We start from the raw sequence: 25,233 nt of genomic DNA on the forward strand, positions 1-25,233 counted from the left end.
TGGCAGTGAGCTGAGCGCTTCTGTCTTTAAACTGCAGTGGACCCCTAGACATTGCAGAATATTTAGATCAGTCTGTTTGTCGTCTCGAGACAGGAGCTCCAGGAACAGAAATCTAGGTCTGTCTCTGCTCAGGTGTGCTTCGTGGGTCACACGGGCGATTACTGACTCGAAGCCCCCTTTCCCGTGCTTGGTGGGTGGGCGGCTTTGTCGCCAGGAGATTCTAAGACAGGGAGGGTATGAAGCAGCAGGGTTTGTTTCTGAGAAATTTAAGGGGCGTCTCAGCTGACGTGGGCTGCTGGAGCAACACGCAGGCTGGGCGCATCTCTCTCCTGCAGCCCTGGAGGCTGGAAGTGGAGGTCCGGGGGCTGGCAGATCTGGTCGGGCCCCTTCCCCCTGCAGACGCCACCTTCTCACTGTGTCCACGAGTGGGCAGAGCGAGCTCTGGGCTCTCTTTCCTTGCAAGGGTGCTAGTCCCATCGTGAGGACCCTACCCCCTGACCTCCCAAAGGCCCCACCTCCAAATACTGTCCCACTGGCGGTCTGGGCTTCCAAAGACGGATTTTGGGGGAGAGAAGGGGTCGGTCGTCCATAACAGAGGTGTGGCAGAGGCTAGCAAGAAAGCAGTCCTTACTCTTGGGGAAGCGTGCGGTGACTGCGCTGAGGGCTGCGGTCTGCTGGGGGGTCCTGCCAAGACGGCCTCCTCTGCTCCCCTGCGGTGCGCCTTCTCCAGGCGCGAGCGTGGGCCAGCCTGCGGGATGGAGCGAGCGCAGCCTCCTGTCCCTGCCTGGGGCTCCCCTGCTCCGATACCGGGTTCTTCGAGCCCATCCAGAGGTCTCAGACTTCAGTCCCACAGCAGAGCCCATGAGAGAGTGAAAATGAATCTGTGAGTCGTCAAGCTGGTTTAATTAGCCCTTTGCTCGTGACCTGCCCTCGAAACCTGCCACCAGCCAGAGAGGCCCTGAGATTTGTCTCTGTGGCCTGTGCAGGAGAAAGTGTCCTGGGAAAGTCAGTCTTGTGGTCCCTGCTGGAAAGCAGGGCTGGCTGGGTTCCCGTGGCCCTTTCCCCCGAATGTTCTCTGCTTCTCTTGCCCATCTGCCCTAAGCACCCCCAGCTTGTGTCCCTGATTGGCTATGTGTTCTGGGGGCTGCCCAGGGATGGCACGTTCTCTCCATCAACCACACGGAAGTGTTTCACCCTTGATTGTTCTAAAAATAGGCGTCACGTGGGCTCTGTCTCAGGTGGATTTCGGATGCCAGCCCGGTCCATGGGTCCCAGCCTGCTCGTGGGTTCCCACCTCTGACCGCGTGGGCCTGGTCCCCACACAGGGAACCCGGTCAGCACTGGGGAAGCTTCAGGTCACTTGGGTCAGTGAGCCAGCCGGTGGAGAGACACAGGGAATTTCTTGGCTGGATGTGGGTTTGAGCTGGTGACCTCGAATATTCCTTCTTTTTCTCTGCGGGGGGGTGGGGAGGCCACGGACAGCTGGTTAGGCTGCTGCCCCTGGTCTCAGAGCCACCACTGCGCATTCTCTCCCTGGTCTCCACCGTCCTCGCGCGATGGATGCCGCCTTCTCCACAACGTCTCTTCCTTGAATGTTTCTGGGCGCCTGAGGTGGGGTGTGGGGCAGCAGCAGCCTGGATGGTTCGGGCTGGGAATGGTGTAATTTGGGAGCTGGGAGCCCTGTTTCCCCCTCAGCACAGGCTGTGGGTTGACCTCTTAGAAGTACAACTTTGTCATTTATTTTTCTTTTTAAAGGTTTTTTTTTAATTTGACGCAGAGAGAGGTCACAAGTAGGCAGAGCAGCAGCCCGAGGGAGAAGGGAAGCAGGGTCTCCGCTGAGCAGAGAGCCCAAGGCGGGGCTCGATCCCAGGACCCTGAGATCATGACCTGAGCCGAAGGCAGTGGCTTAGCCCACTGACCCCCCCAGCTCCCAACTTTGTCATTTCTGAACTCAGTTCTGACAGAGCTGCCTGCATGCGAGGAAAACCCTCACCCGGGTGTCCAGCCAGCCCCACTGCCAGCACCCGGTTTCCCCACATACCTTCCATGTGCTGCTGTGTCCCCCCTCTCAAGGTCGGGGCGGTTGTGCACCTGCTGTCCAACATCAGAGGCAGGCCCCATGGGTCCTCGCGTCGGGTTGTTTGTACTGGGAAGGCCTGGAAGCCTGGAAGCAGAGCCTGGTGCTGAGGGTCAGGGCAGGGTGAGCCAGGTGGGCTGGCCTGGGGAGGGGGACCCGCCATCCCCCAGACACAGCGTGTGTGCGTCTCCAGAAGCACTTCCCACCCTCCACCCTTGGCCTACCCCTCTGGCGGCCTCGCACATTCACGCCTCTGTAGGTGGTGGGGGTGGGGTTCCTGTGCTGGAGCAGGGAGGGAGACCCCAGGATCCCCATAACCCGGATGCAAGAATCCCCTTTCTAGGAGCCCTCCCTTCTCCAGAGCATAGAATTAGGGGTGAGTCAGCCCAGGGAAGAGCATGGGTCCCCCCTCCCACCACGGAGAGGCTGGACTCCGACCCAGTGCTCAGATGGGCTCTGGAAGCAGCTGCAGTGAGGCCCCTTCATGTCATCACCTGACTCGCACCTCTGGAGCTGGCCTACTGCAGCTGCCCTTTGCTCTTGAACTTGAGCTGTGGAAGGAAGGCCCCCGGGAGTCGGCCTGTGTTCTGCGAGACCTCCCTCCCCCGCCGGTCCCACAAGGGCCAGTCTGTAGATGGGGAGGCCGCCAGGGGCTGTGGCCCACTAGGGAGAGGGTCCCCAGCGCCCTGTGCTTCATGGCTTCCTGCCCAAGCCCAGCTGCCGTCGTGACTGGGACACACTTCGAGCCCCTTGATCTTGGGGACCGGAGTCCGGAATAGCTGCCTCCATGAGTTTTGCGGGGACCCCTGTGCTGGGCATTTTTCAAATCCTGGCTTCAAACCTCACCTCCCGTGTGGTGCTAGGGCTGTTGCTATGGAAACCATCAGTGTAAGGTGGTGCCTGTGGCATCTTGCATGAGCTTTGCTGCTTTTCCACTACCCCCACCTGGGATCCTGCTCAGCCCGCGCACCTGGGAGCACAAGGGACCGGACAGTGGCAGGCAGCCCCTGACCATGAGGGGCAAGAGCTGGCGCAGGGAAACGTCCCTTTTCAGTGCCTAGGCTGCACAAGGTGAGGCTCCTTCTGTGGTCGTCCTCCGTGGGTGCCCACAGGAGGGAGCCCTAAATCGCCCATGGTGGCTGCCCCCTTAGGAAGGTGTCCTCCTTCCTGGTTCACTCTGCCAGACCCCTTCACTCCCTAATGGGGGCTCATGACCCTAAAGGACCCTCCTGTGGAGAGTCCTTGTCCTGGTCAGCTTCTGGGGGAAGGCGAGTGAAGGTGGTCGCTGGTATATCTCAAACAACATCGTCAGGCAGAATGCTTACCTTGTGACGTGGAAATTCCCATTAGAAACATTTAATATGAGATTGAATTTTAAAGGGTAAAACAAGTTCTGAGCTGGGCTCCCAAAGACCAGCCAGGTTCCAGAGAGACTGAAGCCAGAGTGTGCCTGCGGCTTTCCTGGCCGTTCGGAGATCTGGTCCAGGGCCTTGGGCGAGAAGCACCTGAGCGGCACCACGAGTGTGTCTCTGCATGGCTCCCGCGAGTGGCGGCTGGGGCGTGGGAGCACGCACGGCTCCCCGAGCGCGAATGGCAGCGCCACACCCTGGGCTCCGCCTGCGGGATCTCGGGAGAAGTGCTGCGGGCACCGGCTCACCCACGTGGGGCTTGTGCCGGCCACCTGTGCCCTCGGACGCGAATGAAGGCAGCCAACGACACGGGGTATAAAAAGCTCAAAACCAACTTTTATTCTGTGGTGGTTACAGAGGTTAGAGGAGTCAGAGGCGTACAAGTCATCCAGGACAGAGGGTCAGTCCCCGGGGCCACTTGGGGCAGTGGGTTCCCGAGTGCGCAGCCCGGGGGCGGGGCGGACAGCAGAGCTGAGCCGCGGTCTGCTCCTCGGGGCCCCCACACCGGGGGGTCTGCAAGGACACGCGGGACAGGAGACCCCGCAGGACCCGCTAAGTCTTCCAAAAGAAAAGGCACACCTGGCTTTCCTGAGGGGATTCAAAGCCACATCAGTGGTCTCCGGGAGGAAACAGAGCTGCTGGTGCAGGGACCAGAGACCCCGCCCTGGGGACCCGACGGTGAGCTCAGGCTTCCTTTGTCCACACCAGCCCGCCGGGAGCTCCGTCGGCGGCTGGGGCGGTGCTCGGAAGCAGTGACTGCACAGGTGTGGAGGGAGAAGTTAGCGGAGAGTCTAGTGCCACCGGGCAGGGCTGCGGGGTGCGGGACAGCGCCCGCGGCGGGGAGCGGACCGGTACCCGCGCACGGCGAGGGGCTGTGTGGCATGAGCGCGGGTGCGGAATTTCTTTGGTAGCCTTTCCACCGGGCTTTCGGAGGCGAGAAGGAGCTCTGTCTGGGGGGCACCCTCTGAGGTAACAGGATACGAGGAAGCACCTGAGCGGCCCCCGGCGGAGCGCGGCCCTCACAGGTTCTTCATGCACACCTGGCAGCGGCTGATATGGGTGCGGATGAGCCCCGCCTTGAGGGTGTCGGCGGATGGCGCGCCCTGGAAGCTGGGCTCGGGGATGGTGGTGAGCCAGAAGCTGTACTTGTTGGCGTAGTAGTGGCAGGTCCCGCGGCCCCCGTTGCACTCGATGAAGGGCGTGGCACGGAAGTCCTCCAGGCAGCTGCCCGGCGACACCAGCGACTGGCCACCGCCCTCGTCGCCCGCGGCCGTGTGCTGCACAGAGGGAGACAGGACCCAGCGGTAAGCGCACCCCCGGGGGTCGCCGGGGGCTGGGAGGCACTTCCCTCTCACTGCTCCCCCGCCCCTGGACATCTGCCCTCGCCTGCACAGCCCGCCTGCAGCACGCTCCGCGCTAGGGACGCGGCTGAGGCTGGGTGGCCCATGGACAGCAGCCCCAGGGACCGGAGCCCACGCCCACAGCCGGTGGTTAAGTGAAAACCAGAACAACGGAAGTGGGTTATCGCCAGTGGATGCGGATGACTTCACCTGGGAAAATACCATCTCCCGCATCATCCACTCAAGGAATGAAGTTTGTCTGGCAGCTGCAATACCAGAATTTAACCTTTTTTTACAGAAAAAATAGCACCTGGGGGGCTTAGTTGTTGGGCACCTGCCTTCGGCTCAGGTCCTGATCCCAGGGTCCTGGACTGGAGCCCGCATCGGGCTCCCTGCTCAGCGGGAAGCCTGCTTCTCCATCTCCTAGTCCCCCTACCTGTGCTCCCTCTCACAGTCTGTCTCTCAAATTAATAAATAAAATCTTAAAAAAAACACAAAGAAAACAAAGTCATCGTGTGGGTCAGCCTGGGAGGCTGGTAAGGTAAAACGAAGGAGCAAGGACAGTGGCCCCTCGAGCCCCAACTCGGCTTGAGGTTGTGGAGTGGGGATGGGCGCAGTGTGGAGAATCCCTGCTTGCCGATTTGTCTGTAACCAACAGGTGAGTTGGTGATCACGGTTTCCATCGGGGGACGGCGAACAACAACTAGCCGCTGAGATGACTGGGCTGCTGCGGTGCAGAGGCACCGGCGTCACAGGGACCTTTCTCCTGGTCTCATAACTGCGGCCGCTCTTGCCAAGGCACGCAGGAGGCTCGTGGAGACACGTGCTGCTTGGCGTGGAAGTGCGGGCTGTGGTTTGTGCACTGGGAGTGGTTGTGACTACAGGACCCCATAGCAAGGGAGGCTGTTCTGGGACGTTCTGGACGGGAAACCTGGGTTCTCCTCTCCGCACAAAACCACAGGAAGGGAAAGCTTTGGAATCTTCTGCTCACAGAACGGAAGAGGCTCCCTGGCCCAGAGCCGTGCTCTGCTTCGGGTGAGCAGACAGACGCCTCCCACCCCACCTGGTGTGAAGGAGCTGAGACCACGCGGGGAGTGGAAGGACAGCTGGAGGGAGCCTCGGAGCTGGGACTGCGTCGCTCCCTTTATGAGGAACAAGGTCCATTTTGTTTTTGAATTTCTAAAGCAAGTTAAAAGATCAGAGTGTGTGGCTTGCCTACGCACAAGGCTCCCTGATGGTCACGTGCAACCAAAAGGGGTTTTTCTGTCTGTCCTCAAGAGTCACCTACAGGGTCAGCTTCTTGGAAAGCAGACCATGTGCCTGTCTTTGCACAGAACTCAGGATTCTGCTGCTTCAAATGATGCAGCACTAGCGCTTCTAAAAACAGTAAGACAGCAATTCTTCTCTTTTCCTACAACGTACAGGTTATGATATATATATAATTTATGAAATATTTAACACATTGGGTGTCTAGTCAATATAGTAGGGAGTTATGACAGTTATAATAACTATCAGTGCATCACAAGGCCCACTATCCCTGCTGGACTTTCCTTTCTCTCTGCCATGGAGGAGTAAGCAGGAAAACTTTAGTGTTGCTATCATGGCAGCGTAGTTTATCCTGATTATACCCCACACTAGGGCATGGTGGCAAATTCATGGGCCCCATAGGTGGGGGCAGCCCATGCCTAACATGGCTCAGTTAGCAAAGTGCAGGCAAAAGTGCACTTGTCATCCCCTTGGCCAGGCACCCTTGTGCAGTGCACAACCTGAACAACTGTCCCGTGTGGTTATTCTTACAAAGACAGTTGTCTTGCTTCCCCAGGCAGCATGTGGTTGCGAGAGGAACTAGATTTCCACCCAGTTCCACGCTCAGAGAGAAAGTAGGCAGGTATCACGTACCATGAGGAAGGAGTATCCAATCCACAGACTCCGCCATCCAGCTGGGCAGTGGGGGATGGAGACGTCTTGGCTGTGCACTGCTATGGCGACAGCTGGGGCCTCACACACGGAGCAGCGGCTGATGTAGGGCTTGATGTCATCCTCAGCCACGGGCATCATGGGCAGTGGGGCAGTGGTGGACAGCCAGTAGGACTTGTCATTCCGGCTGGCGTAGTAGCACACGTCACCCGGGTTGCAATACAGGAAGGGCATGGTGCTGAACCGCGCCAGGCAGGAGCCTGCCAGCCCTGTGGAGAGGGGTCCCAGGGTCACAGTCGAGCAGGCCAGAGGAGGATCCCGGGCGTCAGGCCCACTCAGCAGCCGCCTGAGGGGGCCTCAGACCTGATGTTTCTGCCCTGCTCTTCCAGAAGTTGGCACACACGCCTCTGGATGAGGCTGGGGTCGGCAGGGAGTGGGTCTTTATGAACAAACACGCTGGCTGGGGGTCTTAACACACCAGCCCCAAGAATCACCCATGGGATCCAGACAGGTCCCGGCTTAGCACACCCTGAGGGGCCCTCCCAGAAGGACGGCCGGCCACACCCATCCCTAGTAAGGTATGAAGATCAGCTTGATCTCAGGGCAGGGCTGGGTGAGACCAGAGAGAGCCCGGCCCAGCTTAGAGCCCAGGGTGTGGCCCCACAGCAAGCCGGCCCCACCCCGCGGCTGGACCAGGACGTGCGGACAGGAATGTGCACCAACTGTCAGCCTGACCACAGCTGTCACAGACGAAGGCGCTCTCCCTGCACACCCCCGTTTCTAGCAGAGGCTTGCCACACGCCTTCTATGGGCCTGGGAGGCATTTGAATTCCTTCTGGCGACCAGGCTTCCTTCAAGCAGGCTTGTGTACACACATTCTTGTCTGTTCTTCTGGGGCTTCTGCCTGCGGCCCAGGCTGTCCCTGGGCCTCCTTCTGCCTGCTCTCAGAGCCCACACAAGGGGCCGGCGGCTTAGGGGCCAGGCAGGGGGTGGGTGGGGGGCGAGGGCCCGGTGGGAACCCTGGAGCCCGGGGAGGCCGCTGTCGCGCACTCTCTGGGGTGCTGACCTGAGGCTCAGAGCTTTCACAGGACATTTTCGTGTTTTCTGCAGCCCAAAGTGGGAACGGGCGGCAGCCCTGGGTCCCGGGGAGCTGGGCCATCTGAGTGCGAACCTCACTGGGGTGGCCCGGGCCCGGCGGCGGTACCTACCCAGGTCCTGGTTGTGGGCTTTCTCCTGGCCCTCGAAGTACAGCAGGCTGTATCCGCCCCACAGCTTGTTCATGCCCACAGGGCACATGGGCTCGCGGTCGGTCTGGCTGTGCTTCACCAGCAGGTACCCGATGCTGACGCTGCGGCCCGGCATGCCTGGCAGGCCGGGGGTCCCTGGGCGGCCCGGCTCCCCTGGATCCCGGGAGATAGTGGCCGCCTTTCAGCTGCCGTGTGGACCTCAGCCCACCAGGCTCGCCTCCTGCGGCTGCGGCTGCTCTCCCCGAGGCCCGGCCCTCACTGGCTCTGCCCCTCACAGATTGAGAACATCCTGCGGACGACCCGATCTGCCAGGGTGCTGAGCCAGAGGCCAGGCGCTGCGACCCTCGGAGCCAGAAGGAGGACCGTCCAGCCCCAACCCCACACATGGGCTTCCTCTGCCCGAGAGCCAGGCTCCTCCACCCCGGCCGGACCTCTTGGGGGCAGGCAGCTCCCTGCACGCATGGGCATTTCTGGGTTAGAAACGGGCCTCCCATGACGCCGCCCCAGGGGTGGCTTGACCCAGAGCACAAGACGGCCAGTCTGCCTCCAGCAGGATGACCCTTCAAAGGCGTGGAATCCGCGGTCCTGGTCGAGCCTGCCTTTCCGTACTCCTCCCTCCAGGGACACTGTCATCACTTCACGGGACGTCCCTCCCCTGCCACTGCCCCGGCCTCTCCTCTCTGCTTGTTTTGGTGCCGTTGGATCCCTTCCCAGACCTGGACGGAGGGCCCTGCCCTCTTCCTGTTCACCATCCACCACTCACCTTCCTGGCCCACCGGCCCCTGCTGTCCCATGGGCCCCTGGTCTCCTCGGAATCCGGGGACAGCAGACACACCGCCTCTCCCCTGGGGCCCTGCCTTCCCGGGATCCCCACGGAAACCTGCAGAGACCCGGAACCAGAGGTCACCAGCACGGGACGCAGGAAGGGGGCACAGCATCACTGCGGCTGAATGAAGCCTTTTCAGCCAGAAAACCACAGTGAGGACAAAGCAAACATGAAGGCTTTGCAGCAGGGGCTCCCACCTGGTTCTCCTGGGGGGCCCTGGGGCCCCATCTCGCCCTGCGCCCCCGGGGGGCCTCTCCTTCCCTGAGGACCCACTGGCCCCGGCTGGATGGCAATCCTCTGGGGAATTCCTGCAATCCCAGGGGCTCCCACGGAACCAGGGGCACCTGGAAAGGGAGAAGAACACCCCGTTGGCACAGGAGAACGCTGTGGCTTTCCTGCTCTCATCTGTATTCCGTTGTTTCATCGGCTGAATCCATCGGTGGAGCTTTCTGGAACCCCGCTGCTCTCAGAGACGAGACGCATTATAACCCGTCTCAGAGTCGCTCAGCTCTTCTGGCAATTCGTGTCATTCACCACGTCCCAGCAGAGGCGATGGCAGGTCCCCATGGCAGAGGGGCCCCCAGAGGAGTCCCCAAGCCTGGGGGGCAGGGACAGTTCCGACACCCATTCCCTGTGCCGAGATGGGGGTCTGCAGGGTGCGAATGGCCACTTACCTGGGAGTCCTCGGTCTCCCTTTGGTCCCTTAGGGCCTCGGTCGCCTACACTCCCAGTGGCTCCTGTGTTTCCCATGAATCCTGGGTCCCCTCTGGGCCCTACAAGACAAGCAGGACATGGAGGACTCGCCTGTGTGGCGGGGGCTCCAGCCGCCTCTGACCCGTGCCGCCGTCTCCCTAAGTTGAGGATTCCTTGGGGGGCACTGTTACCTTTCTCTCCCGGGAGACCAAACACACCGGGCCGGCCCTGGGGCCCAGGGTCGCCGCCCCATCCTTTGGTCCCGGGGTTTCCCGGAGCTCCTGGGTTCCCCTCGTCTCCTTTGCTTCCAGGAAGAGCAGCAGGCCCAGGCGGCCCGGGGGGCCCTCGGTAACCTGTGGACATGCATCACAAGAAAGAGGTTATGTGGGAGGGAGGCCTGGGCTTGGACGCAGGCTTGGCCACGGAGCGCCAGGGCGCGCGGCAGGACGTGCCCGGGGGCCAGATGCAAAGTCACTGGTTTGGGACAGTCTGGCGGGTCTAACACCGATGACTATTTTCGCGTACGTACGCTAAAACTAAGCGTTTTCACCATTTCAAAGCATGCGGTTCAGGGGCTCCGAGTAAATCCATCGCCGCCGTGCACCCCAGAACCCTCGCCTTCCCAAATTGAAGCCCCGTTCCCAGGAGTCAGCGAGTCGCCACCGCCTCCCCCAGCCCCAGCTCCCGCTTCCTCCCTTCTGGCTGCGGATCTGAGCACTCTCGGGCCGTGAGCCAGTGGCCTCTTCCAGCTGCGGATCTGAGCACTCTCGGGCCGTGAGCTAGTGGCCTCACAGTGCCCGTCCCCTCCTGTGTGTCTTATTTCACTTTGCACAATGTCCTCAAGGAGGAGACGAAGTCTATTGCATCTCCAAAGTAAGCTGGTCCCCACCAGCTTCTGCCCCCATAGAAACGGGAGTCCTGCTTACCTTCCAGGCCAAATATGCCCGGCGCCCCTTTGTCACCAGGTAAGCCAGACACGTTGGAAGGTGGGGTGACGCCTGGGAACCCCTGACGTCCGGGGCTCCCGATGGGGCCTCGTTCCCCTTGGGAGGGAGACAGAAGAAACCTGTTTGAGGAGCAGCATCCCACGTGTCCATGCATGGTTTCCCCTCCCTGCCACTTCCTGCTCCGGGGGGCAGGAGGCTGTGCTGGGAGCCGCCCAAGGCTGGGTCCAGGGAGGGCCCGTGCATCGAGCTTGGTGATGAGCCTGGGACAGTGTGTGGCCCCGAGAGCTTGGTTCTGTTGCTCGCCAGCCCGGGTGTTGGCACCAGATGTGCCAGCCCTGGCCGCATGAGGCCTCTGGGCCACACGGATGCTCTCAGTCCCCACTGCGGCCACCCTGCGCTAGCTTGGGCCCCAGCCCTGTTTCAGCTCAGTGTCAACAGGGTGTCTTAGTGGAGAGTTCCCTCCCCAGTCACGGCCAGAGCCTGTGGCCCAGCGGGCAGCACCACCCGTCCGGTGCAGACGCCACCGGGTCACGGGGCTGCTGTGACTTCCGTGCAGGGGGGCGGCCTTGCAGCGGACGGACTGTCCCGGGACCCTCGGATGGAGTGTAGGGGCTCCCTGGCAGGGGCGACAAGGATTCCCGAAAACAGGTGCTGCACAGACAGCTGTGGGATGAGTCGGGGACGCCGGGGCGCTCTGGCGCGCACAGCTCAGCGGAGGTCAGGGAGAGTTACGGGGTCACAGTCGTCCTCGCAGACAGACAGACAGACAGCCATCGGACACTGAGCTCTGGGGCAGGCGTTTCCCCGACGTATAAATGCGAGTAAGAGAGGCGATTTGTGCCCTAGGTCCTCGCCCCCGCCGAGACGCGCCGCTGGACCGCCCCTAGGTCCTCGCCTCAGTCACTACCCCGATGGGCTACAACAGAGTATGATGTGGGGGGGCTGGCCAAGAGGTTCTGCAGAGCAACCGGCAGGGCCCGTGCCCGCTCTGCGCCTCATCTCTCAGACTCACAGACGCCCGCCCGGGGCTGGTGGAGCAGGCGGTGCTCCTGGGCGGTGCTCGGTCTCACCTGGGTCTCCTCGCTCCCCTTTCTGTCCTGGGGCTCCGAAAGGGCCTGGGCGGGTGTTGGGCTCTCCTGGGTCACCCCTGTCCCCGGCAGGACCAGGGAAGCCGGGGTCACCGTGGATGTCCACACCTGCGGCGGGAGAACAGCAGTGGCGTGAGCTTCCTGGCCTGAGCCAGGCTGATCTGCAGACGCGGGACAGTCGCTGTGCCGTGAGACCCGGGAGCAGAGCCGGAGTTCACCGCGGAAATTTCAGCTGGCCAGGCAGCGTCCGTGCCCCAGACCTGATGGTGGCTGAACCCCTTCTCGGTCTGCGGAAGCACTGGGGCCCCCACCCATGCAGCCCCCGGAGGGGAGCTGCCCTGATCCCTGAGCCCCTGAGGCTGGGATGCCCCTCAGCGCCCCCTCCCCCATGGCTGGGTGTGGCCGTGTGGCCGAGGCAGCGGTGGGTACCTGGGGATCCCGGGAAGCCTTTGGTGCCTGGCAGGCCGTGCAAGCCGCTGACGCCGTGGATGCCGGGAAAACCTGTGCGGGTTTCGTTCATGGTTACCGCACGCACCAGAGAGCGAGGGGACCTTAACCTGACTCAGCTCTGCTTCTGTTTGCTAGTTCACGGTCACCCGTCCGGTTCACGCGGAAGCCTGGCCCGTTCCACACAGCATGACTTGTCAGTTAGTCACGTGCGTGTCACCAGGAGATGCACTTCCCACCGAGTCTGTTTTCCTGGAATCTTTCTGCAGATTCCTCACAGCCTTGTGGGGAAGTGGCGTGTCCTTTCTTCCCGACACCCCCGAGGCACTCTGTGGGTTTGGTTTGTAAGAACCGTGCTTGGAACCAGCGGTCTGGCTGGATTCCCGAGGACACGCAGTCCTAGAGCAGACACGGGAGGCGGGGGGGGGGGGGGACGCTGTCTGTGACGTGGGCACTGAGTGGGGGGGGGTGGGCCCCTTTCATTCCAAGCAACACAGCCTTGAGGGCCTGTCCCGGGCTGGACCAGATGACCCCTGAGCTCCGGCCAGCCCTGGACAGAACATCAGGGACACTAGCTTCTGGCCACGTCGGCGTTGCCTGGGTGCCGACTAGCGGGGTCAGCCCGGCCAACAGGAGCTCTCCCCAGCCCTACGGACTGGCTCAGAACCACCCCATGTGTCAAGTCAGCAAAGGCAGAAATGCTCTTTCTTACCTGGGGATCCTGGAACCCCCGGCCAGCCGAAGTCTCCTTTGTCGCCGGGCCGTCCTGCCCGCCCTGGCTCTCCCTGGGGCCCCTGCAGGCCTGTCAGTCCTGGGAAGCCTGGGGGGGGGGGGGACACACGTGTCCTTAAGTGGGACTGACGCCTCAGTTCAGGTCCTCGCTAGAGGAGGAGGGCATCGTGGGAGAGCACGGCCTTCCTTCCAGCCGGGAATCACCCCTCATTCAGGTGCATTGGGGGTGAGGCAGCCTTGCCAAGGAGAGAGCAGCCTGCGTTCCCCCATTCTCCTTCCGTCCTCCAAGCAGGGGTGCCCAGAGGACCCGGAGATTCAGAGGATGGGTGTCGGGGTTCCCAGGTCCCACACAAAGCAAGGTGAAACAAAGCAAAAGCAGCAGCGAGAAAAAAGCTCGAAACGAGTTCCCTGTTCACTTTCCGCCTCAACTCGGGATCTGCAAACCCGTTCCGCGTACTCCGCTGCACGGAAGGGGTCCCGGAACCAGGGCTCGGTCTGCGTTCACGGGGAGACAGACACTGGGCCACACAAGCATGTGCATCAGCCCCCTGCGCGTCCCCCTGCGGCCTGTGGCTCGGTCCTCCCCTGAGTTTGGTTCTAAGACCGAGCTAGGTCACAGGCAAGGCGCACGCACGAGGCAGCCTCCTGGGGCAGAGTGCGGTCGCAGCAGACAAGGACACAGACACCCGGGCCGCCTCAGCGGGGGGCCTGGAGGGCGGAGGCTCAGCCGGGGGGGGGGGGGGGGAGGACGCACACCCGGAGGCTGTGGACGGCAAGAGGTCATACCTGTTTGCCCTTTGGCTCCGGGAGGGCCTTGGACGCCGGGCATGCCTGTTATCCCGGGGAAGCCGACTTCGCCCACTGTTCCTTTCTCCCCGAAGAAGCCCTTCAACCCTGGAAGCACAGAGTCCTGCTTGGAGCAGGGGAGGCGCCGCATCCCTGGGGCCCAGCCTTCGCAGGGCTCAGGGGCACACCCTGAAGGGGATGCTGTCTTTCCACGTTGGTGCTTCTGCTGTGAACGGGCTGCGCATCGGAGCGCGGTCCTTCCGCCCCAACACCGTCTCCAAGTCAGTGGCCCCGCGCGCTGGTGTCCACCCCATGTGCTGGGTGGGGCTGACCGGGGCGACCCCCAGGACACCAGGGAAATGCTCGTGAGTCGCTTCAAGCCTTGGCCAGAAAACGCATCACGGCTTTGCCTTCGTCCCCTCTTTGGATGGCCGGCTCTGGAGGACGCCCGCCGCCCTGCCCTGAGCACATCCAGCCCGCGGGAGAGGCCCACGCGTTTTCCCGGTCTTGAAGAGCAACCACGAAGCAGCTCTGCTTATTTCTACTGATGCTTTCAGTGTCGTAGCAATCTGCGCTGAGCCTCCCTTTGCCGGGTGCGCCTTCCTTCACAACTACCTGCGTCGTCCCCCCGAGGACAGGCCTGAGCTTCGGTGCCCCACCGGGACTGGATGTGATTCGGGCTCCCTGGGGCACCCCCTTGGCTGTACGGGTCGGCCTTGTGGCTGACCTCTCGGGCACCCCCTCCCATCTGAGGGACAGGGACGCACCCCAAGGGTGGCTGACGTCATGGCCCCTGTGTGCCTGGGACCCTGGAGTCCTGACATCTGGTCCCCTGGCCGTGCGCACGGAGGAGGCTCTGCTTCCTGGGCCCGTGGGTAAGTGACACTGAAATGTTCAAGGGGGAACAGCCCTGATTCCCGGTGGGGAGCCGCTGCTCGTCCCTGACATGTCTCCAGTTGAATGGATGGGAAATGGGGTCCTTATCCGTGGCTACAGAGCAAACATGGCCTCACACTTCTGCTCTTCTAGACCAAACTGTCTGAGAAATTCTTGAGAAGAGGCGATTCCGCGAGTCCAGGGTACCCGTGGGCAGGGAGGGAAGCCGCCGGGAGACCAGGTTCTAGATCGGCAGCGAGCCCCGCAGAGCCATTCGACGGGCCCCTTTCTGACTCCACGCAAGGCTGAATCCCCATCCACTCTGGCTTCTAGACAAAGCACGGGCTCAGCAGCCTCCCTATGGCCAAGCTAATGGACACTCTCTCCCCCTCCAGGGCCGCCCCTAGGACTGCAGCAGGGAGATAAAACCCCCGGGAGGCACCTGTCCCAGATGCGTACAAGCAGGGATGTCCGCCTTGGACTCGCAGGATGCTCTGACGGGAGGAGGGAGCGCCGCGTTGTCCCACGAGGCCCCGGGCCTGGTGTGCCGCTCGCTCCAGGGACTGGCCTGACGCCCACTGCCCTCTGCTGAGCCCCTCCCCATTTACAGGACGTGCTTGTCACTGTGCCATCGGCTTCCTGTCCTCTAATGTCCCTTCCAGGGACAGACAGAGCTTTCCTGACTTGGTCTTAAGTTTCGTTTAATAAACAACTCCCGCGTCTTGCTTGCACGTGGGCTGGAAGACGTCAAACATTCCCTGAAACGTGGCTCAGCCACACCAGCAGTGACCCAGTGCCCGAGGGAGCCGCCGCGGGGCTCGGGGCTGTCGCTCAGTGAAGGGGCAGGAAGGACTCACGTACCTGGGGCTCCGGCCACGCCCCGCTCCCCCTTCAGCCCAGGCCTTCCCGGCAGATTGATGGTGTCTCCGATGTCACCTGCGGTGGGCGGAAAAAACAGCTGACGACAGGCCTTCCCGTCGGCAGGTGGTTAGTTCTGCAACTTGGCTGCGTCACGTTCCTTATAGGAATAATTGGCTTCGAAATCCCTCAGGCATCTCGGGGTCTGACCGCCACACCTGCCCGGGGTGCTCTGGATGGCGGACGGCCTGCGGTCGCGTCCCAGCATACTCACCGAAGTCACCGGTGGGGCCGACCTCGCCATACAGGCCCGCTCTCCCTGGAGCTCCCTTGTCGCCCTAGAACGAGGTCAGACGTGGAAACCCCTCAGAAGGTGTGCACGAGGTTAGCCGGTAACCCTGGAGGGTTGAGCCTGTCCAGCTGCCTGGCTAAAACCCACACGCTGGGTTTGTAATCTGATCGGCCTGCAGCAAAGCCCTCGAGTGTTCCCACGTAACAGCGGATTCTACTGGACCGAGCGGGCTTACTGACGCTAGGGACAGAGACGACGGGGTTCGCAGGGAAGTGACAGCAGTCACGACGGTGGTGGTGACACGCATGGCTACCCGCGTCCCGCCCCGTCCGGCTGTGCACGTGTGACTGTGCGGGGTCCCGTCCCGAGAACTTCATTTAAACTTCAGGACAACCCTGTGGAGTAGGTCCTCGGTGTCCCCTTCGACAGACAAGCAAGGGGAGGCCCGGAGAGGCTAACTGCTCTGCGGAGATCACCCCGCCGGGAAGCAGCAGGAGGCAACCGCACAGGGCCGCTGGGCTCCCCAGGTTGCTCTGATGTCGCCCGGCTGTGTTCTGCTGCGGTCGCCGAGACACCCCGAAATGACGTTGCATCCGTGGATAGTGACCACGTAACCCCGGAAAGCACGGTTCTCCCTGCTCCGATGGAGGGCGGCGCCGGTCTGCGCTGCAGTGTGGTGATCTCTCCCGGTGCGGCGGACTCGAGTCTCCGAACGAGGACCCCGGCTCTGCTCCAGGAGCAGCGGGGAGGCAGCGCCCAACGTCCCTGTTCAGACGCCGCCCCGCGCTCCGTTCTCTCGGCGTCCTCTCTGGACGGGGAGCTCACGTCCGTGTGGCACACTCATCGCCACGGCTCCACGAACGTCACTCGCGTGCCTCGCACACGAAGACACGGGATGTTTTCCAGAAGGTTTCCTTGCACCCCTTCCTAGTCCCCAACCCTGCCTGGGACAGCCACCGTCCGACTGCCATCTGTCACGGTCGTGTGGGCTCCTGACCGTCACACGCACGGGTCTGCGTTGTTAGGACTTTCTGCTGTAGCTCGCTCAGCATGACGTCTGTGCGAGTCACCTGTGTGGCTGCCTTTCTGGGGAATTCTCTCGCCTGTGTGCATTGGCTCCCCGTCGGCCTGGGCCATGTCTTGTGCTCGTCCTCCCAAGGCTTGGCGACTGGGGCTCTCCCAGGCTTGGCAACTGGGGACCATGCCGCAGGACCATGCTGCAAGGAACGTTTCCATCCTTTTTATTCTAACGGGCCGCTGGCCGCACACGAGGTCCTGTGAGCCACAGAGCCCGGCGGGGACGGCAGGCAGGCCGTGGAGGGACACGGACGTGTCATGAACGTCGAGAGGGCCGGCCAGAGGCCATGTGGGCTGTTGCTGAAGGGCCACTGCTGGGTGGTGAGACTTTCTGCTCGGCCCGGCACATGCTCAGCCCACCGTGAATGCTGGGGAGGGGTCCACGCGCTGAGCCCCCATGTGCGTGAGCCCCGTGCATGTAAGCCCTGTGCGTGTGAGCCAGCTTCACACAACGGCGGGACAGAAGAAGTTCCTGTACTACAGTCGCTGGACAGCTGCCCGCCAATGGACAGCCGCCCACCACGGAACGCACGCCGCGCCCGGGGCCCTGTGATACTGCAGGTGGCCGCCAGCCATGCCTGACCCAAGAGGAGGCAGGTGCGGAGAGACCGGAGCCCTGCCTGGGCTCAGAGGGTGTCCCTGTCACATGGCAACATGGCACCTGGAGCCACAGCGCAGACACGAGGAAAGCAATGTGGGAACACGGCCGGGACGCTCTCCGTGCTGTGACCCAGGGATGGGTCCTCAGTCCTGACGTCACGCATGCTTGAGTTTAGGGTTTGGAGAGCTAAACGGCTAGTGTAGTGTTCTTTCCGAGCCCCCAGGGTAAAGCGTGGACACCTGGCTCCATGCGACGGCAGCCCACGGGAGGGCCGGCCGTGCTGCGGGTGCCACACAGATCTCCGACGGTGGTGCTCTGAGCACCGTGTCTCCTTCCAGTGACCCGGGGACCCCAACTCTGAAGCTGGCCACGCACCGCTTGGACCGCAGCAGACGTGAGACCACAGCCCGCTCGAGAGCGGAGGGGAGAAGAGTGATTATGGGGGGACGCGCACTTACCCGACTTCCTGTGAACCCGGGAAAACCTATGATGCCAGGGGGGCCGGGCACGCCGGGGAATCCTGGTAAACCCGGCACTCCAGGGACGCCAGTGTCTCCTTTGACTCCTTTGATGTAGCCCGGCTTCCCTGGCAACCCGGGGATGCCTGACAGCCCGGGGACGCCCGGCATTCCGGGAACACCTGCGGGAGAGCCCCGAGTGAGTGGTACCTGTGCTGGCGTCAACGCCCCAGGAGGATGCGGCTGCCCTCCCCAAGCCCTGCGCTTTGTGGTCCCGACGGCCGCACGTCTGACCCCGGGACCGTGAGGCTCCTCGGTCCGCAGAGGACCCGCAGGCCGCCTGGCCGAGGTGTCGGGGTCAGAGGCGTTCGAACGCTGTGGCCTGTCTCGGGCAGAGAGGCGTCTGGTGCAGAAGCTGCCGCCGTGGGACTGGGGGGGCGGGCGGGGGAGGGGCGGGCGGGCTGTGCTCACCTTTCAGGCCCAGGTACCCTTTGAGCCCCATGGGCCCCTCGTCGCCTTTCTCCCCTTTGATGTCCTTCATTCCTGGCTGGATGATGGGAGGTGGCCCTGGGGGTCCGGGGTCTCCGCGGCTGCCTGCAGGGGAGCAGAACACAGTGTCTCTCTCGGCCTCTGAGTCAGGCCGAGGGGCACGGGAGGAGCCGCGGCTGTCGCGGCCAGCGAGTCCCGAGGGGCTCTGAGCTCCAGCCGGCATGGACCCCCGGTCCCCACTGGGCCTGAGTGGGGGCAAGAGTGTCCGAGAGAGGCCGAGGCCGAGGCTACCGTCCGGCATACCCTGCGGCCCCTTCTGCACGTGAGCCGCGTGCGGACGCGCACCCCCGCCGCTGCCGGACTGCAGGACATCTCCTCACCCGGAAAGGAACCCCGCACCCGTCAACGGTCACCCCAGCCGCTGCCTACCCCCCCGCCCCCGGAGGCCGCGCATCCACGGCCGTCTGCAGAGCCCCTGTTCCGACATTTCCCATCGAGGGAAGCAGACGAGGAGGGAAAACGCTCTCGATTTTACCACACTCCGGCAGGTTTCAGGCCCTGGTTTTTCCTTCTCGCTGGTCAGCACTCCTGCGCGTGACATCCGTGTGTCACTGGCCCACATGGGCTCCTCAGCCTGTCTCTGGTTTTGGGTGTCGGGAAGCCCGCTGCCGGAACGTGCGCGTGCAGAGCCCGCCTTCCCTCTCCGGGGCTCGACCAGACAGGAACGTGCTCGGTGCCTCTGTTTGCCTTTCCAGGCAACCGCCAGGCTGCTCTCACCACCCGCTGCGCGTTGCGTGCCCCGCAGCCGCGGGCGACGAGCATGCCCTCAGTAACGCTGGTCATCGGTAATTCTGTTTTCAGAGGTCACGGTGACACTTGCAGAACAAGGGTGTCCACACAAGTCATGGAGATGTGGCTTGTTGCAACACACTTTCGGGACTAGGAGCCTCCCACGTGGGGTCCTGAGCAGCCCGCCCACGCCAGGCTTGACGCGACCTCGTGTCTGTGGGTCACAGCCTCCTCGGCGTGGTGCTGCGCCTTCCGCCTGGAGTACAGAGTCCCTGTTGGTCAGGCGACGCTCCCCTCCTTTGGGGTTTACCTTCTGCTTTTCCCCCGGCTTCACCTGACCTTCCGCTCGCCATGAATAGTCACGCCAGAAGGCTTCCTACGACGCGTCGCCACGTCCCTAACGTAGCTGCTTCTTTTGTGCTTAAAGGTTTCCTTCATGTAAGCTCAGGGGTCATGGGGACATGAGCCGCGGCACGGGAGGACGGCTGATATGACCCTGAAGGGCGTGTTTCAGAGTTGCTACGACTGCGGAGCTGGAACGTCCTCCTCAGGAGAAAGCTCCGTGACTGTGGTGGGGACTCGGTGGTGACAGGTGGTGACCAGACTTACGTACCAACACGGAACCTCATGGCGTCACCCGAAACTGCGCTTGTATTTAATTTTACCTCCACAAAAACTTCTGTTGAATATAAACAAGAAAGTTTCCTCTGGTTGGATTCTTCTCTCGCGACGCTGCCAGTGGGCTGAAGCTGGGGTGGTCTTCTGATTTGTGTTAAGTTTCCTTCTTTTCTAATTGTGCCTAGGTTTGGGGTTCCTGGAAGTTCTGCTTTAGACAGAGCTACACTCCACAGAACTGAGCTGCGACCCCGTCAGAAAGGTGCTTCGAGAGCTGGACGTACCTTTCACACCCGGCTCCCCCGCCAGGCCCTTCAGTCCCGGAACTCCATAAAATCCGGCCTCTCCTTTGTTTCCCGGAAGCCCGGGTCTTCCTTTGAGCCCGACCATGCCTTGGAAACCGTCCATCCCGGGCGAACCTCTCCCGCCTGCAGAGGGACGAGAAGCTGGGTTAGCCACGGGCACCCGGGGCTTTTCAGTCTCGCTCATCGGGGACGTTGCTGCAGAGTGACGCTCGGAAGCGAAGATTCCTACCCTGAAATAGGGATTCTGGGACACCGTTGCTAAGGGGCCCGTCCGCTGACCTTCGAGCAGACTGGGACGCACAGAGTGGCGCAGAGTCTGCCGACCGGACGCTGGGGCCAAGACGGACGGCCAGTGTGCGTCAGTCTTATGAAAGACCCAAGGGAAACAGACGGTGACCTATGCCCGTGGCCGCCCGGAGAGGACACGACAGGACGTCAACCCTGTGCGCAGTGCGAGGATCCCACAAAGGACCCCTGGAGAGACAGATCACCGTGTGGCCCCACCGTCAAGGACCAGAGGGCTCCCTTCTAGGAAAACTGGCCTCTGTGTGCAAATAAACCGAGCCCAGGGACCAGGTATTTCCTTAGTTTTGGTTTTGTAAAACCTTCCAGCCTCCGGATCGGACTCCAGGGTCCTGAGAGGCCTCCCACCGGCTCTTGGTACGAGTGACTCAGCATTTTGGGGCAGGCCAGTCCCACTCAGCCTAGCAGCCGTGGCCTGTTCCCCCAGGTAGGACGCCTCCTGGGGCCCCGGCCCACCGGTGAGCGGGGCTGGCCTCTCCCAGTCTCAGGGTAACCAGTGCCCACTGCAGGGAGCGCCATGTGCTCGCTGTTACCTTTCTGCCCGGGGACACCAGGCATTCCGCTCATTCCTTTGAACCCAGGACTTCCTCGGGGGCCTCTCTCCCCCAGCAAACCAGGGTCACCTCTATCGCCGGAGAGACCCTTCATGCCCACGGGGCCAGGGACACCTGTGTCCCCTGGGTCCCCTCTGTCTCCAGGCAGACCTGAAAAGCAGAGAAGAGGGAAGTAGAAACTGCTGAGCAAACGTGGAAGAGCTCAGCGCTCCCAGGGCCCGCCACCCTGGACAGCACCCGAGGGACGTCGTCGCCGCAGCCTCCGCGTGGGGCACTCGGCCTCTCTGTGGAGGGCTCTGGGAGGCCAATGGCCATGGCTTCATTCCCGTGCCTCCTACCCCCAGCCTCCTGGCCCTGAAGGAAGCCCCTTCTTCTCTTCCCCGATTCTGTCCCTTTCAGAAAACCTTTCCCTCCTCAAAGCGCAGCAGCGGTTTTGAAGTTCCGCAGGGAAATTTCATTCTTCCTACTGACATCTCCCGGGACCCCAAGGACAGCAGGAACGTGGAGGTTCGGTTTCTTGTTTGGCAAATCCATGTTGTGGTTTTGGAACCTGTTTGGGCTGAGCTGTATCCCCCCCCCGTGTCGTATGTCGGAATCCTAAGCCCCGGGACCCTGGGGTGTGGGTGCTCTGCAGGACAGGGCCCGGGAGAGGTAATTCCAGAGCGACGGGTCCAGTCAGAGGCGACCGGTGTCCATCTCAGAAGAGGTCGGGACTGGACGCACCCAGGGGGACGTGAGACGTCTGGCCTCAGAGTCCGGTGAGAACAACTGTCCATTGTTTAGTTGGCTCAGCGGGAGGTTCTCTCGGAACCCCTACAGCTCTGGGAGGGGTGCCATGGAGCCCAGTTTGAGAACCCCTGGGTACGCTGGTGCTACCTCACTTGTCAGTCATGTGAGGCCCGACCCCCCGACCCCCCAGGGGATGGGGGGATCCTTACCTCCGTGACCAGGGGCGCCTGGCCGACCCAAGGGCCCCTCCTGGCCTGGAGCTCCTGGGAAGCCGTGCTGTCCTGGCGGCCCGGGCAGGCCTGGCTGGCCTGATGGTCCTGGGAAGCCCGGCTGGCCCTTCAGGCCTGGCATTCCCGGCATGCCCTGGCTTCCTGCGGGACCAAGACAGGGGTGTGAGGTCGGCCCTGCACCCGCGGATGCAGCCGCCTCCTCACAGACAGCATTTCGTTGGCTCCGGAGAAACCCACAGGAGGCCCACGAGTCTCGGGGATCAGCTCACAGTGACCCCGAGGTCACCCCGCCCCACGGCTGGCGTCGGCACTTCCTCCCACTGACGGCCCGTCCGGCGAGCACACGGAGCTCACACCGGCAGCCTGGCGCCCAGCTGAGAGCCCGAGTTTGGGCTTTTTTTTCACTCAATGTTCTATTTGGAGCATTTTGCCACATTCTAAAATATCCTTTACGTGTTAGAGGGTAGCGTGCGTCGGAGGACCGTGTCACGTGGACACATCGGGAGCCCGCCTGTCCCTGCTGTCGCAGACGGTGCCGCGAGGGAGCGGCTGGGAGCCTGGATCTGTGCCGGGGGCGGGGGGGGGGGTCACTTCTTCCGGAAGGTGTCTCGGAAGCTGACTCTGTGGGTCCCCACCGCGCTCATTTAGCCGTGGCCGTGCGGTCCTGTGTCTGCGCCCCTGTTCCCTGTGGGCTCTCCTGGCCGGGCCTGAGCCCGGAGCCCGGAGCCTGGCAGGGCAGGCAGGGTGGGCTCGGGCAAGTGCCGGATCCGACTCACAGGGCAGAGACAGCAGGACAGTCCTTTCTTTCCGTGTTTGGCTTTGGTAGAAAGTTTTGTTCTTTGCTACTATTTTCCTTTGGGGATTCAGATATTTTCCTTAGAGACTTCAGTATTCTCCACGTACACGGATGGATCTCCTCCACGGCTCTTGTGACGTTCACTCTGCTCTGCTGCCCAAAGTTCCATTGTGTTTTTGAAGTGAAGATGAGCATTCGTAGGCAGATTTTATGCACCGTGTGCGCGTGTGTGTGTGTGCGTGCACGTGCACCGCTTCTTCCCTTGCTTTTATGCTTAGAACATCCTGCTCACCCCACCCACGGGTCCCATGAGCAAGTATTTTCTCCCACCCCCCCCCCCCCCCCACAGTCCCTGGCCTCTCTTCTTTCTTCCCGGACTTTGAAGCTCAGCGCGTTCCTTCCGTGGGCACAAGCAGGACAGGCGATGGCCGTTGCCAGTGCTGCTCCGGTGACCTCCCGACACAGATGCTCACTGAGCCCACGACTACGGCCCATGCAGGCTGCCCCGCGTGGAGGGTGGACAGGTTGGTGGACGAGGGAGGCGCATGAACAAAAGGGACCCAGACAGTGTTGGGCCGACCCAGAACTCGCCGTGCAGGCATGTGTCCCAGGTGTCTGATGTGTGGACGGAATGGGGCAGAAAGGTCTGCAAAGAGCGGGAGCAGATTTGAAGCAGAATTCCGCCAAGACGTTCTCCCCCGAGACGCACAGGTGCGTGTCCTCACGTTGTCCAGTCCCGCTACGGGAAGGGAGCGCGCTGTTCTGGCCCAGCTTCTCCTCTGGGTTAACAGAGTGTAGCGCTCGTGGGGCTGATGGTTTTGGACGGCAGGCCGTGCTGGAGACGGCCAGGTCTGACCGGGGAGTCGGGCCCCTGCTGTTCCTCCATGACGGTGGGCAGAAGGCATCACCACCAACAGTCCTCCAGGCTGGTGAGCTGACGGGGCTCATGGGGAAAGAGGCTGTCGGGTCTGTACGTCTGAGCCCGGTTTCTGGGCACCTCTGTCCCTGGAGCAGGGAGTGGGCGGGTCAGGCTGCATGAAGGATTCTGCACCGACTGCGGCGGCGTCCATGGCCTCAGAGCTCATCATCAGAGCCCAATATTTTAACTCCATTTCCATTTCTAGAACATCTGCTGAAAAAGGAATACCTACAAAGAATCTGCTTCCTTCAGCAAAATACCCGTCACTCGTGGACCTGGGCCCCTGCTCTCTCTCTGCACCCAGGCGGCACCTGCACGTCCCTGCGCCAGGCCCATGCCGCCCAGCAAGCCCCCCCATCCGCGTTGCCACTGCCCGGGTGGGTGGGACCCTTGTGGAAACCGGTTCTTGAAGCTTTGATGCTCTGAAGTCAGAACTCGTACTAATCAGTCCGCATACGTAAGCAGGTTGCCGAGGGGACACGGACGGCGGGAAACTGCCGCAGGCCCAGATTTCAAGCTGGGCCCTTGGTCCTTGTGCTCAAACTTATCGGGAAGTCTGCAGGAAGTAGTTAGTGTACAAAATCCATCCAAAATCCAAACCCTGAGGGGGTTTATGCAGCTGGAGAGCAGTGGACATTGTTGGGGACACATGCCGGCCGCTCCTTCACACAGAGGCCTGGGAGGCTGCCGTGCACTGTGCCGGCCCACCCGTGCGCCAGCTGGGCAGCCTCCACCGGGGGACACCCGCCTCTCTGGAACCGCCTGGGGGGCCGCCATGGGGGCAAGCACAGACCTGGCCGACCCGGCAGTGGGTCCCTGCCCCTGCCTGACTTCGCCTGCGGGCCCGTCCCTCCTTGATGTGTAAGAGGGTGAGTGTGGACGTGGTCGTGTGTGAGAGCGAGTGTGTGGGCACGTGTGTGGGTGTCTGTGTCCCCAAGCAGGCATGTGTGTGTGTATAAGCACGTGGACGTGTGTGCAGGAACCTGTGTGTGCATGATCACATGTGTGCACGAGCGTGAGCCCGCGTGCACGAGCGTGAGCCCGTGTGCGTGCACGAGCGTGAGCCCGCGTGCGTGCACGAGTGTGAGCCCGCGTGCGTGCACTCTGGCCCTCCCAGGCTCCTCCCTCCATTCTTTGCCCCCCCCCCCCCCCGCCCCGCGTATCTCTTGGTGAAGCCCAGCACCCACGCAGGGGCTCTTCTGTTCAGCCAACAGTGCGGATGTGATGAACGTGGGACCTCCCTGCCCTGTGCCCCTTCCCCTGCCCCAGCCTCAGGTCTGAAAACAGACAGGCTCACCCAAGAACCCACCGGGGCGCCTGAGCCTGGTGACTCCACCTGCCTGTTGAGGGTCAGGCGTCCCTCGCCCGAGTGTTTGGAGGCCCGATGGCCCTGGGGGGCCGGGACACCCGCTTCCTGCCCCATAGAGGAAGCCCCCTTCCTCCCCGGGCTCGGGAGCCGGCACAGACAGCTGTAAAGTCACCGCTCTCCCCGCATCTCCGTATCTGATCAGGAACACCAGTGGTCGGTGGTCTCCAGGGCACATGGCCCCGAACACCAGTGTGAGCCCTTCCGTGACTGCCCGTGTCCCGCCAACCGCGGGCGTGTGGGGTTCTGAGGCCAGTTCTGCACACGCCGGCTTCACAGAGCCATCGGACGCCCCGTGCACGCATCCGACTAGTCCTCATGTGTACACGGATGGTGCTGTGGGCAGGGGAGCGTCTCCCTCGTCCGTGTCACACCCGCCTGCGAAGCCGCATTCGTTCCGACGCTTGTTGTCCGCCTCGCCCTCCTCACACGGCCGCCTCCCTTCACACCAGCAGCCCACATTCCGC

At 62.4% G+C, this 25,233-nt stretch overlaps 1 protein-coding gene across 2 annotated transcripts in view; it reads right to left on the bottom strand.

Annotated features, from left to right (window-relative positions):
- Positions 1-3,802: 3,802 nt before the first annotated feature.
- The window catches only part of COL4A2 (collagen type IV alpha 2 chain), a 153,324-nt gene continuing 131,893 nt past the window's right edge, over positions 3,803-25,233 (bottom strand). For both annotated transcript variants that reach the window (XM_059143852.1, XM_059143851.1), the window contains 19 exons: positions 21,665-21,826; positions 20,706-20,876; positions 19,849-19,992; positions 18,143-18,265; positions 17,672-17,853; positions 15,518-15,581; positions 15,247-15,321; positions 13,510-13,617; positions 12,704-12,811; positions 11,974-12,045; positions 11,527-11,652; positions 10,436-10,552; positions 9,701-9,862; positions 9,491-9,589; positions 9,014-9,160; positions 8,754-8,870; positions 7,952-8,143; positions 6,726-7,012; positions 3,803-4,763 (listed from right to left, as the gene is read on the bottom strand). In XM_059143852.1, the coding sequence (XP_058999835.1) occupies positions 4,506-4,763; positions 6,726-7,012; positions 7,952-8,143; positions 8,754-8,870; positions 9,014-9,160; positions 9,491-9,589; positions 9,701-9,862; positions 10,436-10,552; positions 11,527-11,652; positions 11,974-12,045; positions 12,704-12,811; positions 13,510-13,617; positions 15,247-15,321; positions 15,518-15,581; positions 17,672-17,853; positions 18,143-18,265; positions 19,849-19,992; positions 20,706-20,876; positions 21,665-21,826 (2,714 nt within the window). In that variant the 3' untranslated portion in view covers positions 3,803-4,505. The remainder of the gene's footprint in view (positions 4,764-6,725; positions 7,013-7,951; positions 8,144-8,753; positions 8,871-9,013; positions 9,161-9,490; positions 9,590-9,700; positions 9,863-10,435; positions 10,553-11,526; positions 11,653-11,973; positions 12,046-12,703; positions 12,812-13,509; positions 13,618-15,246; positions 15,322-15,517; positions 15,582-17,671; positions 17,854-18,142; positions 18,266-19,848; positions 19,993-20,705; positions 20,877-21,664; positions 21,827-25,233) is intronic.

Source organism: Mustela lutreola, chromosome 13 (assembly GCF_030435805.1).
Source record: "Mustela lutreola isolate mMusLut2 chromosome 13, mMusLut2.pri, whole genome shotgun sequence".
In the NCBI taxonomy this organism is placed as follows: Eukaryota; Metazoa; Chordata; class Mammalia; order Carnivora; family Mustelidae; genus Mustela; species Mustela lutreola.